Below are 20,113 nucleotides of genomic sequence, written 5' to 3' on the forward strand. Positions count from 1 at the left end.
ATACTTATTGAGTATCCAAAAGAAACACATAATAAGGCTAATATTCTTATTCTGGCCGTAACAATTATCCGACCACAGAATGATTTCTTCAATGTCACTGCCAGGAATGACGGTATCTGCCCATTTCAGTAATGCAGATCCGATTTCATTTCCGCCACGAGCTCCTTTGGATTCGTCCCACATAATACAATGGACTGACGAATCAGAAGAATCAAAAAGGGTGTAATTCAACGTCCAAAGTTTTCTCTTGTAAAAGCTTATGCAATTTGTTATAAGGGGTGACGGCAAACATTTTTGAAGATCACCTGTTAATACCTTAAGGGTATTGTTAGCCCTTTTGGTGTCCTCGCTTTTTAAATCATACCTTAATTTAGATTCATCCAGATGTGCATTATGTTCTTCCTCAATAGAATTTTTTTCATCTAGAGTCAAATTATTATTTTTTAATTTTGCTTGAAAATAATCACATGTGTCACATGTGTCTATTTCTGGTGGTTTGAAATTCAACTTAAATTTTTTGTTGAACACATCGTAGTAGAGCCATTTTTTAGCTATTAACAAAGGGTTGAAATCATTTTCATTACAATCCTCTACATACAGTTCATACATGTTCAGGTGCAGACCCAAATACTTCATATCACTCTTTTCCCTAGTGTAATGACTGCTATAATTTGGGAAGGAAGAGATGTGTCTTACTACACTTTCAACAGTGTCATTATGTGTTTTATTGACGGGAGTTTGCTTACCCCTTTGATCGATTTTTACAATTCCACCTGGTTCAATATTTTTCAAAACATTAACTACCACGGTGTTTGATATAGATAGTGTTATAGATATTATATAAAAATAGATAGATATTATTTAAAAACATAAGTTTACATACTCTAGTTCGTATGCCTTTTACTGTAAAATAATATTATAGAGTATTTTGTTTTGACTTATTGGAGGCAAGGTCTCGTTTTCTTGAACGGACAGTACTATGCTTCTCTACACATGAAACAATGAATTGCCATTTTATGTCATTTCCCTTCTCCTGACTCCAGTATGCATTAAAGATCTCCTGCCTGTCACTTTGTAATAATTTTTCAGAACATTTCAGTCTGCAAGAACAAGGAGGTTTAATAATTCTGGCAGGGACAACTTTACCCTTTTTACTAATATATTCTTCACCTGCAGAATATTTACGTTTCTGAATATTACATGCCCATTCACTGGTATGAACGACACGTTTTTTACCTCTCTGAGTAGAAATAGATTTATTTTTCACTTTTCTCCTTACGCCTACTGTTCATTGCAAATCTAGGCCTACTTGATTTTCTGCAATCAAATTTAAGTCTTCCTCAAGTAAACGTAGCTCATGTCCATTTGAGTTTGTTTTAGCACTAGTTTTATTTCTACTGACCTCATTTTGTATTTCATTAAATACAGGGACATCATCACTGGAATCCGTTTCAGAGCTTGGAGGTTCATAATTATTGTCCCGATCAGAATCATCATCATCTTCGTCGAAACGCAAGTCATCTCCATTATCCTCTTCATTTTCAACATCCTTGCTGTTTGTATGATTTAGTTCTGAAATAAAACAAGTCTTATAATATTACATGTAAAACATAATATTTTGAAGTTTAGGTTCATAACAAAACATTACATTAACTGTTTGAGGTTATGTATATCACATTAAAAATAATGAGCAAAACAGTAGCTTACCTGTAGTAGAATCTTTTTTAGAAATTTTCAATAGTTCCAGAATCTTTCTCCCACGAGAATTATGGTTCATTATTCTTACTATTACTAAAAAAGAGCAAATATTATGACTTAAAATACATCCAACTATCCGTGCGTTCTTTTGTACCCACCTGGTAAGTTGCAGTTAACTTGTTTCTCACAAACGCTTTCGGTTAGTTAGCTATGAAGCTTTGACACTATTGGCTGCTGAGAATAGGTTGCCAGGGCGACAGCGCGTAAGCCCCGCCTAGATGACACACTGCGCATGTCAACCGATCTCGCCGAAGTCCAAACTACGGTAAGATGAGTAAGTAACTGAACTTACCGAGTAACCATAAAAGAACGCTTGTTGTAAGTTATGGTGACTTCAAGTACCCATAAAAGAACGGGAAAGTGACTTCCAGTTAACCGCAAGTCACCAGGTGGGTATAAACGAACGCACGGTATGTAAACTCATCAGAACTGTCAAAAGTACTCTTAGTTCACTAACAATCCGCCAGGCTGTGTAGAGGTATACAACATTATGTCCAGTAGTAATTCACATGCTTCAGAAGGATAAAACACCAAGTCCACATGGTGTTCTATCCCTCTAAATGAAAGTGGACTTGGTGTTGTTTTAAAACATGCTATATCCGGTTCTAACTGGTTTTGGACATAGTGCTCTATTCCTCTAAGAAATATGAGAAAAGCTGATTTTAACTCTGTAATAAAGTCAATATGGAAAAAAATGGACATAGTGTTGTATTTCTCCGAGGTACAGATATATATATATATATATATATATATATATACATATATATATATATATATATATATATATATATATATATATATATATATATATATATATATATATATATATATATATATATATATATATATATATATATATATATTCATAATAAAAATTTTATTAGGTTGGTAGACTCAGTGCAAAGCCAGAGCGTGATGTTCTTATGGGTGATTTCTATTTTGTTGAAAAAGTTTGGTTTCCAAGGTAATTATGGTCTTTTTCCCATTTAAAAATATTTATATTTAGTATGGACTAAATATAATATAATCACATAAAAGTTTCAAAATATATATTTAGATAAAACAATTTATTCTAGCATAGGTGAACAGTATGTGATTGATTTTCTGTGTTGCACAAAACTATTTCACTTATAAAAATATCATTGTTTGTAAAAATATCTTTTCTTCGCAAGTGAAGAAAAGATATTTTTACCAATAGCGTTTTACATTTTAACCAGAATCAGTTTCTTTTATTTATTTCTTAGTGATTGGTTGACAACAACAACATATTTTAATTGTTACCAAAGCAACCCAGATTTATTATTTGCTTGATTTTACTATTACATCAATTTCAGATACAAATAGAAGTTGTATATTTATGTGAAAATAATAAAGTAAATTTAAAGTTTTTTCTTTGAAATACTTAAAAAATCTAAAATAAATTTTTTTTTATGATTAAGTCTATATTTGAAAAAGCAAAAAATTTTATTACTGAAAAAAATACAGTTTTGTCGCAATGATGAAGCTAATTTTTTTTGTTTTCAACATCTTTACTTCCAACAAGGCTGCAAGCAACCACTATTAGAGTTGAAAGTTATTGAAAGAGAAAAGAGAAAGTTTATAAAGCAAGATAAAAGATCGCAAATTATATGAATCAGAAAAACAAGATGAAGAGAGAAAATTCCAAAGAACTGATGTTTGAAGGGAAAAACAAAGGTGAATAAGAATTTTTGGAGCACTTAAGGCATAAGTCACAGTAAAAGGATGAGATTTTATTGAATGACAAGTAACACAAGTTGATGGCACTAGAGACACTTGTTCTTTAGTATTTATAGAAAAGAGAAAGAGAAGAAACATTACAACGATGTGAGAATGGTTGAAGGTTGGCTGCAAGAGCAGATCCAACTATGTATACAATGCATTTTTTCACCTTGTCTAAAAGAGAAAGTGATGCAACCTTAGCAAATGCTAATTTTGCAATGGTATTTATATATGGTTTCCAAGAAAGATTGGGAGTAAGAATTAATCCTAGAAAATAAAGGGTAGATAATTCATTGAGTACATTACCGTTCATAAATATAGGATGATCTAGATTTTTTTGATAATGATTAGCTGAAAAAAATGAGTTTTATTTGAGTTAAAGTTCACCAGCCACCAAGAACTTCATGGTGTAGCAGAAGTAAGATCCTTTTCAAGCTCAAATGCCTTCTCCAAGCAATTATTGGTTTATCAAGACAAGAATAAATGTTAGTATCATCAGCAAACAATGCCACCTTAGATGTGAGAATTTCTGGGAGATCGTTAATGTAAATTAAAAAGAGTATAAGGCCAAGGGTAGAACCTTGGCCCTATACTTGCTGTCCATTAAGGACAACTTTTATACTATGATTGGTAAGGCAATAATCTTACAACTTTTATACTATGATTTGTAAAGCAATAATCTTAAAGATGTTACTTGATACACCATAAGCAGAAAGCCTATGGAGAAGACCAGCATGCCAAACTTTATTGAAGGCTTTAGAAATGTCGAGAGTGGTTACCTTAGCCTCTCCACATCTATCTAATGGGTGATAAAACCTATTGGTTATTACTGTTGATAAATCAGCAGTAGAGCAAGAATGTCGAAATCCATATTAATGATCACAAAGTAAGTTATTAGATTCGAGATGGGAGATTAAGTGTTTGTTAATTAAAGACTTGAAAATCTTGCTTTTGATAGTAAGAAGACAAATAGGATGTTAGTTAGACGAGTCAGATTGCTCTCCAGAATTTTTGAAAATAGGGATAACAGATGCTGCTTTCCAGCAGGCTGGAAAACAAGGCTATTGAATTATAAATTGAATCTTCATCTGCAACAACTCTCTCTGTCTGAAATTTTTTGAAATAAAAACATTCATAATGGAAATGAAGGTTGTAATTAGGTTGTAAATATTCATATTGGAAATGAACTTTTGCAAACACAGCAGTTCAAGCACATTAAAATAATACAAGTTTTGAGCTTATTAGCTAAGTTTTAGTTGAATATATCAAAAATTTTCATTAGATCAACTAGATATGTTTCTAGTAAATTGTACTCTTGCATATTTTTCAAGGTGCCCTCTTTTTATTCATTGTTATCCTTTGTGTTTAAATTTTCCCATTAATTTGAACTTTATGATTTGTGACTTTTTTATTATAAATTGAGTTGAAAAAATTGGCAAATCTTCCATGGTCTAAAAATATAATAAAATTTTTTAATTTTAACATGTTAATAATAAATATCTATTTCTCTCTGTAAAAATATGACAAATTGATTTTTAAAACTGTAACTGTTTTTTCATGCTTAAAAAACTTTTGTTTATGTAGTTTTTTTCTTGTTCAAAAACCCTCTACTTTACTTTCTGTAAACTCTTAACCTAAATAGTGGTTGCTTTTAATCTTGTAAGGAATAAATTTGTTACAAAATTTTTTTTTTACTCTGTCATTTGGAAGAGAATTTTATATGTTGACTACTTGTAAATTAAAAACTTTTTGGCAACTAGCACAATAGCAATGCCATTTTGACATTTATACTAATTATGAAAAAAAAATTATGTATATTTATAAAAAAACAGTTTGTAAAAGAACTGCAAAATGTTTGTTTATGTTATTTATAACATGTTTTGTGTTTTTTTTTTAAAGCACAATTTGTTTTAATTTTATAAACTTAATTCTTACTAAAAAGTTGCCTACTTTATATTGTGTGTTTTTTCATTTTTTACATTGTGTGTTTTTTCATTCATTATATTTTGTTTTTCATTCATTATATTGTGTGTTTTTTTTTTATTATATTGTATTTTTTAGTTTATTATATTGTGTATTTTTTTTAGCTCTGGCTCTAAAGAAACACCATCTCATAAGTTTTATGACTTTCGTTTTAAAACCTATGCTCCTGTTGCATTTCGGTAAGAAATTTGGTTTTTAAAACCATTATTACTTATAGCTATTCTAATTATTTTGATTTGTAATCAATTTATTTCTAATTATACTATATTAATAATCATTAATTATCTTATAGGATGATATTAAGATATCAGAAATATCTGATAATATTAGGATGTATATATTCTAATGAATATTTATTTACTAATTATAATTATTTTGTCACATAACGGGTGACAACTAAAAATCCGGACAAAAAGAAATTGTGCGCAAGTGATATTTAGTTGTTTAACTTTTCCACTTCGTTACATTATCAAGTTGTGTATGATTCAAGTAATAATTTTACATAGTTTTTGTTTGACAATTGTCAATTTAGTTGTCATAAAATGTCATCTAAAGAGAAGCTTCTTCAAGAAGGTGTTGTACATTTTTATGAACGCCATAAAAGTGTTGGCAAAATCTTTACTGTAGAACATTTTTTGAAAGAAGGTATATCGAAACAATTACAATTTACGATATTATAAAACGTGGTACTGTTGAAAGAAAGCAAGGATCCGGATGAAAGCCCACAATAATGACCAAGAAAAATTTGAAGAAGTTAAAAACTCGATTTAACAACAAAAATGGCATTAGTCAGTGCGATGCTGCTAGAATATTTGAGTGTTGCCAGCAGTATATCAGTAGGGCACTCAAAAAGCTTCAAGTTAAACCAAGGAAAAAGCAGAAATCGCCATCCTACACCGAAAGTCAAATTACTGAAGTAAAAAAAGATTGTCGTTATCTTGTGAGACATTTTGGTAGCAAAAATTTCATTTTGGATGATGAAAGTTATTTTACTTTAAGTAAGCCCCAAATGCCTGGTAATAAAGTTTATTACACCGACGACTCTTCTGTTACACCACCTGATGTTAAATTCAAAATGCGAAGCAAATTTGAGAAGAAAGTAATGTTATATATTGTTGTCTCCAACAGAGAAATTTCAGAGCCATTTTTCAAGGAAAGTGGTCTAGCTGTCAACCAAGAAGTTTACAAAAACCAATGCTTAACTAAAATTTTAATCCCATTTATTAATAAATATCATTCAGATGATAATTACATATTTTGGCCCGATAAAGCATCGTAACACTATGCGAAAAGTGTTACTGAGTTCCTCCAAAGCGAAAATATTCCTTTTGTACAGAAGAATGTTAACCCCACCAATCTTCCTCAATGTAGACCAATTGAAGATTTTTTTGGAGAACTAAGTTCTTTAGTGTACAAAGGTGGTTGGAAAGCTCGAAATATTTCACAACTCAAGCGTAGAATTAAAAAATCCTTGAAAGAAATGGACTCAACTGGTGTAAAAGCAGCTTGCGCGAACATTAAAAAAGGACCCTTTGTGGAAAAACATTAATTTTATTGTATATTTTAAGTTTTCATCAATTATATATCAACCATATAAAATTGTTATGAATAAATTATTTCATCAAAATTAACATTTCTTCTCATTCCTGATTTTTAGTTTATAGTTGTAAGTTTTATCTTAGAGTATTCTTCAAGAAAATACTAAATTTACAAAAGAAAAAAGAAAAAAAAATTTATTGTCTTTAGTATCTATATCGGTTTTATTGATTAGTAAAATTACTTTTTGTATTAAAATTGATTTAAGATTACTTTTTGTATTAACATGGAAAATTAAAGAATACGCAGCAAATTATCAAAAAACAATACTCAATTGTGTTTAATTGCATTACAATACATAACCAGTATATTATCCCAGAAAAAGAAGTTTACAAATAAAAGTTTATAAAAAATTATTGACATTAAAAAATAAAAAATATTTAGTTATAAGCTTATTCTAATCATTTCTACCCATTATTTTCTACTAAAAATTCATCTTACAGGTAAAAAAAATATTTTTATTTTCTACACAAAAGTCATCTGACAGGTAAAAAAGTGCTTTTATTTCGTACTCAAAAGCCACCTGACAGGTAAAAAAAATGCTTTTATTTCGTACTCAAAAGCCATGTGCGAACATGGAAAAAAAACAACTACAGTGGAGGGCTGCTTGTTACATAACACTTTATATAAACAAAAAGAAAGTTTAATTTAAAAGTTTCATGAAATAGGAAGAATGTTTTGAACACTGTAATAATTTTTTAAAATAAAGTTAGCAATAAAGAGCTTTTGCATATAAAATGGCACCTTCATCAACTATTTTGTTATGGCTGCAATAGAAAATAAAAATCTTGCATCTAATGTGTTTAGAAAACTTTAGGCTATAGGCATTGTGATGATCTATCTAATGTTTTCGCACTTATGAAGTTATGCTAAACACATTATCTTGTAATAATATTTAAGAGACTAAATATTGCTTAAGTTTGTTAAAAGTTTTTTTAAATTATTTTTATGCAAAAATTGATAAGTTATGAGAAAATTTTTTATCACTTCATCTTGTCCAAATAAATAAACATTTTAAAGTGACGAACCCAGAGTTTATTTGGGGATATAGACCTTTTCATAAATAAACGTCCGCGTTTCAAATCGAGGCTTAGGTTGTACCATTAGTAAACAAACAAAATATTTCATTGCTTAGGCTTATTTGTTTCTTTTAATCTTGAGCTTTATTTGTTATTTTAACAAGATAATGTTATTATCTTCAAAGACAAATGGCGTTTCTTCACAGGAAATTGGTTTGTTATTTTATTTTAAGTGTTTATTAATTACTTTTCTATTATTTTATTACTTGAATATCAAATTAAAATATATTAAATATTTTATAAAAAATTTACCTTAACTGAAGTTTACTTTTATCCACAAAATTTATAAAATTTGTGTAGTGTAGTTGACTTATTTTGATGTATTTTTTTTTTGTTTAGATCCAGCATTAATTGTTTTAAAAGAAGATGATATAGACGATCCAACTGTCAAAGCCGATTTAGAAAAATTACAAATGTATACAAATAATCATTTAAAAAGGTGGTTTCTTTACCGTGGCGATTCTCTTAAAGGTGTAGTAACTTTACGAGACTTTCAAGTTAAAGTTTTACAGTATTTTCACAATGGAACAAATTCAATTATTTGTGATCCAACTCTTAAGAAAAAATGGTTGTCAAAAAAGGCATATTTGATGGGTAAAAATATAAAAATACAAAGTATAAAAACATTTCCTATGTTGCCTGAAAATTTAAAATGTGAGCTGTTAAGTTTGAATTCCGAAATTGGATGGAGCAAGTGTCTAGAGGGACTTCCTGCGTTTTCAGCTGAGAAAATTGATGCATATGCTTTAAATGTAAATAGTAACTTTTTTCCTAAATCTACAAAAGTTAAAAAACATTTATCTAGAGGAGAAATGTTTCTTGAAGAGCAATACATTGATCTATCCTCAATTCATTCAAAACAAAGTATTGAACTATTTTGTGTAAAAGGAGTATGCAGCTAGCATGAAAAAAATTGACAGATGGATTTTTATTGCTATTAAAAAATTAGATGGATCAGTAATGTATGCATTTTGTGAATGCCCAGCAGGAAAAACTGGAACTTGTTCACAGGTATTTGCAATGATGAAACTTGTTACAAAATGGGTAGTTGAAAAACTGAAAACTGTTCCAAATATTAAAGCCTGTACATCAAGAACTTGTGCTTGGTCAATACCACAAAGACGTAAAAGATTTGATAAAACACCAATAAGTGACTTACAAATTATATCACCACAAATGAAAAAAAATATTTTCTCGAAAAGAAAAGTATCTTCATTCGCCACAATTAAATCATCAATGTATGATACTAGAACTGATTTAAACAGAAAAAGTGATAATGAAAATAAAATAAATGAGCTTTACAAGAATCTTTTAAACAGTGATGTTAAAGTGCATATGTTGAATGTGTTAAATCAATCAAATGAAGGAATAGTCAAAACAAGTCTAGGAAGTGTCCCATTTGGGTCTGTATTAAGCTATCAATGTGCTGTAGTTCCACCTAGTTACAATGTTTACTACAACTTACCTGCACCTTTAAAAAATTTAGACAGTGTTCAATACATTGAATACCCTACATTCCTTTTTAATGAAACTGATGATTTTATAACTTGTTATGTTGAAAAAATATTTTGTAATAAAAAAATAAACATTTTAGAAAATATGAAGTTAGTAAAGGAAATAGTAGTTCAAATTGAAAAAGAAACAAAGGAACAGGATGGAAATTCAAAATGGTTTGATTACAGAAGGAATCGATTCACTGCATCTTTATGTAATAAGTTAGAGAACAAATCTCCAAAAGGACTCAAAAGTTTGGCACACAAACTTGTCCATGGTGAAAACAAAACTAAGCTAAACAATATTATTTCATATAAACTTTCCTATGGTAAATATTATGAACCTATAGCGTTAAAATGTTATGAAAACTTTATGAAATCCTCTGGCTATAAACTAGATGTAGAACCATGTGGTTTGGTACTTGAGGAAAAAAATTTTGTTTTGAGTGCATCACCTGATAGGAAAGTAAGGTGTGATAATGATTGTGGAATAACAGAAATTAAGTGCAGCGAAGAATACAGTAACCTGGACCCAAAAGATATATGTTTTGTAGCGAAAATTCCATCTATAATATTTGATAAATCTAGTAATAAAATTTTAATAAACAAAAACCATAGTTATTATGATCAAATCCAAATGCAACTTGGATTAACAACACAAACATGGTGTGATTTTGTGTTTTACACTTCAAAAGGATTGGTTATTGATCGTATTACGTATGGCAAAGTATATATATGTTTGGGGGACTCTAAGGAAAAGAGTATTAGACTTTTACTTCAACTATATGTTGGACGAATTAATTGAAAAAAAAAAAAACAATTTTTAATTTGAAGACGAATATTTTATTGAAATTTGCAGAATCTATTGTACAGTTTATGCATTTATAAATTTATGACAAAAAATTGTAGTTATTTATGATATATATATAAATGTTAAATTCAATGTTACATTTTTTTTTATTGTCTCAACACATTTTTCATCCATTACTTTCTATGCGTTTTTTATAATAGACTCATGAAAGTTAGTTAAAATTCCACACACTGTAACTATTTGATTGAGAGAACCAATCATGTTTAGAGGAATAACTCTATCGAATATATGAAAACATTTTAGTCTTTGAATCATTCTCTCAACATGAATGCGCTCTCTTGCAATTTGCTGACTTTGTATCACCTCTGTTTCAGTGAATTGTTCGCAATTTCGAAGAAATGATGGAGTGATTAATTTAACTCCGAGTGGACTTAAGTAATCTTGTATAGTAAAACCTCTATCTGCCATAACTTCTTCACCGTGATTCCATAAATTTGGATTTAAAAGTTTACTCTTAATGGTTAATTCTTTATCTGATATACTCCCAGGGTAAGCAGCAGATATAAAAGTAAAACCACCTCCTGGGGCAATGCCAACTAAAATCTTTACAGTTGTGTGACTTTTATAGTCAGAATAGAGCAATTTATGTACAGTCAATGACTGAGGCACAGCTACTTTTATTTTGACACCATCAATGATACATTTAACATTGGGAAATTTATCCTTCATTGACTGAGGCATATTTTGTTTTATTTGAGCTTTATGTACATAAAGTTCAACCATGTTATAACCGTGTTACTTACAGTTCCTTCACTTATTAAAAAAAGAAATGCTAAATGTCTAATATCATAATTTTTTCTTAATCGCACTAATGTTAATAAATATGCTTGTAAAGGTAACATAATTCGATTTCTCCCCGTATTTTCATTTTCTTTTGAATGCTTACTATTGAATAAGATAAAGTTTTCTCCATTTTCTCCAGGGTCCAGCTATGAAGTGATGGTTTAGTACTTTTTCTTAAAGTGCATCTAGTACCTCCAGCAGCTTTTAAAATGTCCTGCGCTTTAAAATGAGAGCAGCATACATATGATGAGCTAGTAACATTAAAACTATCTAAAGCATTTTTACGCTTTATCAAGTTGCACCAAAGAGAAATTTCATTTTTATCTTTCGGAAAATGAAAGAATTTAATCCCAGAAGCCTTTCGTTCTCCAAATTCGATAATATAGCTTCGATTAAAGCAATTATAGTCAGCACATTGTTTGCCAGATGATTTTCTTATAGGTTTTTTATTAGAAGACATTTTTTGTTTACAAACGGTACAACCTAAGCCTCGTTTTGGAATTATGCAGACGTTTATTTATGCAAAGGTCTATCAGGTTTTTTTTCTGTGACATGGAGGGGGAATGATTTTGTGGTAGCCTTTCTCCTCCTCTTCTTCCTTAGTTAAAACATAGTTCATGTACCAGAATTACATTCAAAATCCATGTCGAAAAAACACGGGTTTCCAGTGTAATCAATTTTTATGTTTTGTTTTTTGAAATAACTACTTGTTACTAAGTGTTTCCATTTATTTAATTTACTGTTTTTCTTCTCATTTAGATATTTCAGAGATTTGTTTGGTATTCAACCTAGTGATTTTCTTGTATGTTTTATTAAAAAAGTTTTTATTAAAATTTAAGTCTTAAAATTCAATGTTTTCATTTACAGAACATATGTTTAAATGTATTTGTAACTTCAAAGATTACAAAGATTGTAAACTATTGGGTTAGGTAAAAAGTAATTTTAAATTTCAACAGTAAATTTTTTTCACTAAAAATAGTTCTTTTAATTTAGTTACTATTTCCATATATACGTTCTTTTAAGAACTTATGTATCTCTGTATGGTATTAACCTTCATTTTTTTGAATATTTAAGTAATTCTTATTTTGCAAACTTGTCAATATGGAGTAAAATCAGAATACTTTAGGTATTTGATGTTGTTTTATTTCCGAAAGAAAAAAATTGCTAAAACAAAAGAAAAATATGTGCAATTTATGGGGAAAATGCCAAAAGCAAATGTGTATAAATTAATTTGCAAAATTTTGTTCTGTCAATTACATCACGTGAAAGAGCACTCAGGTAGATATCGATAGTTGATAAAGATTATCTGAAAACAATAATTAAAATAACCAGCATCTTACAACTTGAGTGTTAGGAGAGATGATCTTAAAAGACCATGGTGAATAATTTGTGTAGATTAGGATACGGTTATCATTACGATATATATATTCCACATAAATTGAGTGGGTGAAACATAATGGATCAAATCTCTATCTGTGATTCACTGCTTAAACACAATAACATTGTCTTATAAAGTGCATGATAATTGGTGATGAAAATTGGATAGTTTATGATAATGTAAAGCATAAAAGGTTGTATGAAAAGCGAGATTAGTCGCAAACTACACCCTGTAAACCACACCAAAGCAAAATATTCATGCCCAGAAAATTATACTCTGCATATGGCGGGGTATTAAAGGTATTTGTTATAAGCTTATTTTGCAAAATTTAACAATTAGTTTGGAATGATACTGAGCTCAACTTGATTGCTTAAAAGCAGCAATTGATGAAAAATGCCCTAAATTGGCTAATTGTTATGAAGTCATAATTTATCAAGGTAATGCTCGACCTTATGTTTCTTTTACAACCCATTAAAAAATTGTTAGAATTTGGGTGGGATGTTTTACCTTTTTCTCCCTATTACCATCTGATTTCTAATTGTTTAGATCCTTAATGGAAAAAAATTGTTTCTTTGGATGCATGGAAAATGCACCTTAAGCAGTTTTTCACTGAGAAAACTGGAAAATTCTGAGATTATGGCAATTTGAATTTTACCTAAAAATACTTAACTACTTTTTACTCAACCCAATAAAGTAATAACATGGTTCTAGAGGTTACCAGGGTTTAAGAAAACCTTAAATAGTTTTAAAGCTCAAGCAGCTTTTGTTTATAGAAAGTTTTTTATTATAGTTAAAGTAAAAATTAAAGTAATACAGGCTTCAGCAAGACATGCTATAGTTCGCGCCTGCTTTCACACTTGTGTAAGTCAGTTTACACTGGCAAAATAAAGCCAGCACAAACTGGCGTAAGTAAAGCCAGGGCAAACTGACGTAAGTAAAGCCAGCACAAACTGGCGTAAGTAAAGCCATTGCAAAATGTTTTGGTAAGAAAAGTTTTATTATTCTTTAAAACTTCTTACATGATGTAATTTCAATATTGACGGCAAACTTCAGGTTTAAAACTTTTTCTTTTTTATATTAAAAAATGAAAAAAATATTTTTTTCATTTTTTAATATAAAAAAGAAAAAGTATATATTGAATATTTATTTATTCAAAGTTTAATTACAAAAGTCTTTTTAAACCATTTGTTGCTCTCCCACATTTATAAAGTTTATCAAATTTTCATATTCGATGGCATTTTTTTATTTACATAGAAGAAGAAAAATGAACAAACTTTTATAATATTAGAAATATGATCAATAGTTTTTGTAAAACAATGATATATTGTATAATAGTATTTTTAAATTATTGTTTTATTAAAATGATTTTTGAACATTTTCATATTATTACTTATTTAACAAATAACTATAAAATAATAAATATAAAAATAATATATAGTCTAAAAATTATTAGAAAAAAAATGTTATGATGAAATCAATAAATTTTTTTCTGCTTTTTTATTGCTAAAATGGCAAATATTGTTACTATCTTTAGAATGAAGAAACAAAAGTTCAGTAGAAATGTCAAAAATTATCATCAAAACATAACATTTTTAATTTTTCAAAAAGGCTTGCGTAGCCTGCCAAGTTCATTTTAAACAGGCAATTTATAGCTCGTGCACTCATTTATTTTTGCTAAAGCCTGGTAATACCAGGATTACACAACAATAAAGTTTATAACATTCTGCAAGCTGCTTTTAATTAGTTTTAGTTTAGTTTAGTTAGTATCTATTTTGACATTCTTGATCTATTAGGTTGACATTTTGAAGCGTTTTTTCAATGCATGCATATTTTAATATTTTTATTTTTTGATTGACTACTTAAAACATTATAAGGTTTTATAATTTTTTTAAATAATATATATGTTAACTCTTATAAAATGAATTATTTTAAATATATATTTATTGGTTGTATCTATAAAAGTAGGGTAACGAGGGGCTAATCCGAACAAAAACATTGTTTTAAGCTTTGTAATTTTTTACTCTTTTTTTTTCTTGCTTTTTCTTTCTTCTTTTTTTTTACATTGTAAATGTTTAAAAATATATATAAAATATATATAGTAAATATATATAGTAAAAATATATATAGTAAGTGTTTCAAGCATTTTTTAATATTAATTTTCATAAATATACTTTAAATTTACTTTTTTCTTAGCAAGTTTTTAATTTTTATTTTTTGAAACCACTTCTTCTTTTCTAAGAATTATGTCAACTTTTTCAGTGAGAACCTCACCACATTCTGCTTACACTCATTTTCTTCTTTTTTTTTTTTTAATTGCTTGTTGCTGTTAGAGTGCCTTTGAAAGGAGTTAGCGACAGCACTTTTTAAATAGCAGCTTGAAGTTCATGATGAGGAGAGTCATTCTTATGCTCTGTTGTCACCAACACTTTTTTTCCAGCTTTTGATGGATCTAAAAGATATAGACCTGAGGCTCTAAAACCAGATTCTAAATTTTTTCTGCTTATTTTTAGCCAAGTTGGTCTTGGTAAATTTGGAAAAAAAGCTTGTCGACCAATGTATGGCAAGATTCTTGGAAGAAATTGCACAAAATGTCTCTCCAAATTTACTTTAAGAAAGTAGTTATTAGACGTCGGTTTCTTCAATGAATGAATAAAGTTATTCATTCATTGAAGAAACTGACGTCTTAAGGTTGTAAAGTGTGACTTCTATTTAGGGGAAAGCAAATGAGTGCAATCTAAATTACAGAAAGTTATCAATAAGCTTAAATAAAACTAAATTAGAAAAATGTTGTTAGATTTAAGATAAAACTGCTTAAATTGTTGGACTTTGAGTATGATGCAAGAGTATATGCAAAATGGCTGTCATGACCATTCATAAATTATATACTCTTATTTTCCATGTTGACTACTTTTGTAAGGAATAAAGACCTTAATTATTAAAAAAAAAACACAAATAAAATTTAACCTATCTACAAAATTGAAAGGGTAAAATAATAAACTAAAGTTTATGCTGAAAAGGTCTTACTAACAAACTTACCTTGATAAACCAATATCCAAAGACATATGCTTCTATCCACCCTGACTCAGATACATATTATTTCTAAATAATAATACCAAGAACATAGTTTTGCCACAAGAAGCATTGAGGCTGGGAGTGAAATGCACGTCGTGTCTAAAAAAACATTGTTTATTTCATTTACTGGTAGAAAATCCAGCTTTATCCAGATTATAACATTGGTTAGGATTATTATGAAAATCATGCATAGTAATCCTGGCCAATGCAGCCGCACCTGCTTGAACTTCTGCTATAGCTAACTGAATATCTTCAGAAGTATAAGATGGCTTTTTTTATTTTTTTTATAATGACGAACCATCAAAACTGAAAAAATTCAGAAAAAAAATCATATAAAATGCATATTTAAACACAATCAATCCCTGTCAATCAATCACTGTCAATCAATCACCTTCAATTACAGTATAAAAGTGATAAACTAAAAATACAAAAGTAAAATAAAGAAACCAAGTAAAACAATATCTATAAAAACTTAATTTAAAAAAATTATTTGGTTGACTCGTCTTCTTCTCGACAACATAAATGAATCCAAAAAGTTATTTAAACAGAAACCACAATCATTATGTTATAAAGTGAATGAGGTTTATTTAACTTAATTAAATTAATTACTTATAACTTTACCTATAACTTAATAAATAAATACTAATGTATAGTTGTACCGATCAACTCAAGCAATGTTTGGATTAGCCCAGAAAATGTCCAGATTAGCCCCATTTTTTCAATGTCAAAATTCCAGTGGAATAGTTTCCAGTACAAAATCTGATATTAAAAGCTCTCTTTGTAAAAAAATACATAATAAATAATTGGGTTGTTTTTTTAAAAGTACAAGTTTAATCAGAATTTGATACTTAATTTTTGGAAAATGCATAAAATAGGTTAGTAAAATGAAACTGTTCCAATTAGCACCATGTTCGGATTAGCCCCGGAACTACCCTATTTTTTTTAATAAATAAAAGATGCGGTAGTGGTGTAGTGGTAGAGCACTCGCTTCATAAGCGAGAGGTTACGAGTTCGATTCCCGCCACGTCCCTGGTAGTACCGCGCTCAACTTGTTTCTCCGCGCAGCGGCCTTGTTCGTCAAGGTTCGTGTTTCGGAGTTAAAGAGTTGAGAGAGGGTTATAACCACAAGTAGCCTCCTCATCTGTAGTGGCCTTCTCCGCCTTGGGGAGGTGAATATGAAAAAAAAAAAAAAAATCATTAATTAATAATTGGTTCTGACCTAAAATTCATTAATATTTATAAATTAACTAAGTCGTCTAATTTCTCTACATAACCATTTATATTTGCATTAGTTTTTTTAATTTGTTTTTGTTATTCTTTATTTATGCATTAGTTATTATTTTTATATATGCATTAGTTATTACTTTTTATTTATGCATTAGAATTTGTGTTGTCCAAATGTATTTTGTTTAGTTTGTAAAAAAAAAACTGCTCTAAAGCAATTTATATAGCTTATTGATATAGTAAAGATATTTATTGTAAGTATGTAAAGTTAATATAACTTACAGTAATTTAGTAAGTATGTAAAGTTAATTTTAAATTAATATTAATAAGTATATATAATTAATAAGCAATAAAGTTAAAAAGTAAATTTAGAAATAACAAGTTATGTAAAGTCTCTATTAAAAGGAAAGGATTTAACCAAGAAGTAAATAACACAATTGTTCTTTTAAGTTTTGACATTAAATATTAACCTAATAAATAAAGTTTTCAAGAAGAAATTCTGGTTGCCATTTTAATTATTATCCTACTCAGTTTCTGAATATACCCACTAATTTCGGACTATATTCTGACTATATACAAAAAAAGTAGATTCATTAATTCTCATGCAAAAAATAATAAGCGATTTTAAATAATAGGTGATTTTAATCTTATTTGTTTTAGCTTTCTCTTGCTAATGAGCCAATTAAAGAGATATCTAATCCTGGAGCAAGTGGTTCTTTATTTTTTGTGTCCAACGATGATATGTTTATTGTAAAAACTGTTACTCATAAAGAAGCTACTTTCTTACAACAGCTTTTACCTGGATATTACATGGTAATAAGAAGACAATTCCTGAATAATAATTATATTTATAATTGTAATTTATAATTAAATTTTAATTACATTTTTTGTGTTTATTATTTTTATGTTGTTTATTGTTTTGTTTTTCTTTCAACTTTATTAATTTAGAACCTACATCAAAATGCACGTACACTTTTACCAAAGTTTTTTGGGTTATACTGTTATCAGGTCATTGATTGAATCCACACAGTTTAATTCATTTTACATATACTTTTTTATATATACGGTAGAATCTTGTTAACTCGGACTCTGAACGGGTATATATATTTTGTCGGACTTAGCAAATGTCTGAATTAAGCGAAGCTCTCGTTATGTCAGACTTTTGGAAAATGTCTGACTTATCAAGATTTCAAGACTTATTGACACAGGAATCTTTTATTGTCAGTTGTTTAAAAGCCACATGTAATATGCTTTATCCAAATCCTCATTTAGGGAGACTTGCATCCTCTCTCTTTTCATAAAAGTTTTATTTTATCGACTTCTGAATATATTGTATTTTTTTCTTTTGACCATGATTTTCCTTTGTCAAATTTATAGTTTCATGTATTTTTATGTTATAGTTCTACTTGTTAGCTTTCTTTTAGCAACCTTCGACAATTCTAATAAACAAAATTTAATCGAAATTAACCGAATTGAAGATATGATTGAAAATGTTTAGTTTGTTAACTTATATTTTACGCAAAGGTATTTTAGCATTTGAATGTTCTAAGTTTTAAATTTTATTTGACGTTTTTAAATTTTTAATATAATAGTCATTAATACATATAATTTAATCCAAGCTTTACCAAATCAAAAATATCTGTGAAACGCTTAATTATGTTTAATAAAATTTGATGCTAAGTTATTTTATTTTTGAGCATTCAAAGTCTAGAATTTTTATTGAAGTATTGGAAGTTTTGTAATTATATGCACTTATATGCATTTCAAAATTAAAGTCCTAGTTTAGTAAAGTTTTTTGCCAAAGAGACCCCAAAAAAACAGTACAAGTTAATTGTACCTCTTAAATGGATGCTTTTATAATAAATTGATAGAAAAAGTTCCAGGGGAATTGAAAATTTGTCTGACTTATCCAGGGTCCGAGTTACCGGGATTCTACTGTATATATATTTTTTATTAATTACTATCAAAACACAAAAAGTTTTAGTTAAAAGTGTTTATATACTAATAAATAAATAATGAACATTTCACTTTTCATTCTAGTCTGGAAGTTCTAATATAAGATTGACTGTTATGAATAATTTGCTTCCTTCAAAGTATAAATGTCATATGAAATTTGATCTTAAGGTCAGTATTACTGTATAATCACTAAACTTTATTCAAAAATATTATATATTTATTTGATTTTATTTAAATATTTATTTAAATTATATATATATATATATATACATATATATATATATATATATATATATATATATATATATATATATATATATATATATATATATATATATATATATATATATATATATATATACATATATATATAAATATATATTAGTAGAAAATCACTTAACTAAATTTTTTTCCTTTGGCACTGTGTTTCATCAACAAAGATTCATCAGAAATGAATTATCAAATTAATAAAACTTCAATTTATACCAAAAATTAAATTACAGGAAGTTGCAAATGTCTTAACTACTGTAAATTTTCACACATTTGTGGAATTTGCTGACACTATTATAAAAAGAATTCTTTAGAAATGAATACTTATGCTATTTTTTTAAAATGTTTTTTTAAAAAGGGTAGTTAATGTAAATATTATTTGAACTCATTTATTTTTATAGTTTTTTAGGAGAAACTTATTTATATTATATTAATTATATAAGGGTAGTTAATGTAAATATTATTTGAACTCATTTATTTTTATAGTTTTTTAGGAGAAACTTATTTTCGTGCCTACATTTAGAAATTAATTCCGATCTTTTGTTTAATAAGCATTCTTGATTTGCATGTGTAATTATTTCAAATTTTTCTTGTAGGCATAGTATGCATTTTTTGGAAATATTGTTATATGCAGGCGCTGTTTTAAGGATAGACCAATTCAGTATAAAATCATCAATATTTTTTTCTTTTAATTCCCATATATATTTTGACAGCATGGTGTCTTTTGAATACTTTTTATTCTTGAAAGATTGCTTATGATTGGCAAAACGTTTTTTCCATTCACCCTCTGTTATGCCAATATATTGTTTATCAGGTACATTCTTAGAGGAAACAACACATTTACATACCACATTTTTTGATAAACAACTTCCACTCATTGGACAATTGATTTTTTGTTTACAATTACAAT

The 20,113-nt window shown here is 28.1% G+C and overlaps 1 protein-coding gene across 1 annotated transcript in view; it reads left to right on the forward strand.

The window, feature by feature from the left end:
• The window catches only part of LOC100197010 (phosphatidylinositol 4-phosphate 5-kinase type-1 beta), a 57,939-nt gene that overhangs the window by 16,894 nt on the left and 20,932 nt on the right, over nucleotides 1–20,113 (forward strand). The window contains exons 5-10 of the mRNA XM_065805477.1: nucleotides 2,643–2,722; nucleotides 5,586–5,660; nucleotides 12,063–12,105; nucleotides 17,638–17,790; nucleotides 17,926–17,985; nucleotides 19,018–19,101. Of these exons, the coding sequence (XP_065661549.1) occupies nucleotides 2,643–2,722; nucleotides 5,586–5,660; nucleotides 12,063–12,105; nucleotides 17,638–17,790; nucleotides 17,926–17,985; nucleotides 19,018–19,101 (495 nt within the window). The remainder of the gene's footprint in view (nucleotides 1–2,642; nucleotides 2,723–5,585; nucleotides 5,661–12,062; nucleotides 12,106–17,637; nucleotides 17,791–17,925; nucleotides 17,986–19,017; nucleotides 19,102–20,113) is intronic.

The sequence above is a fragment of the Hydra vulgaris genome, chromosome 09 (genome assembly GCF_038396675.1).
Source record: "Hydra vulgaris chromosome 09, alternate assembly HydraT2T_AEP".
Lineage (NCBI taxonomy): Eukaryota > Metazoa > Cnidaria > Hydrozoa > Anthoathecata > Hydridae > Hydra > Hydra vulgaris.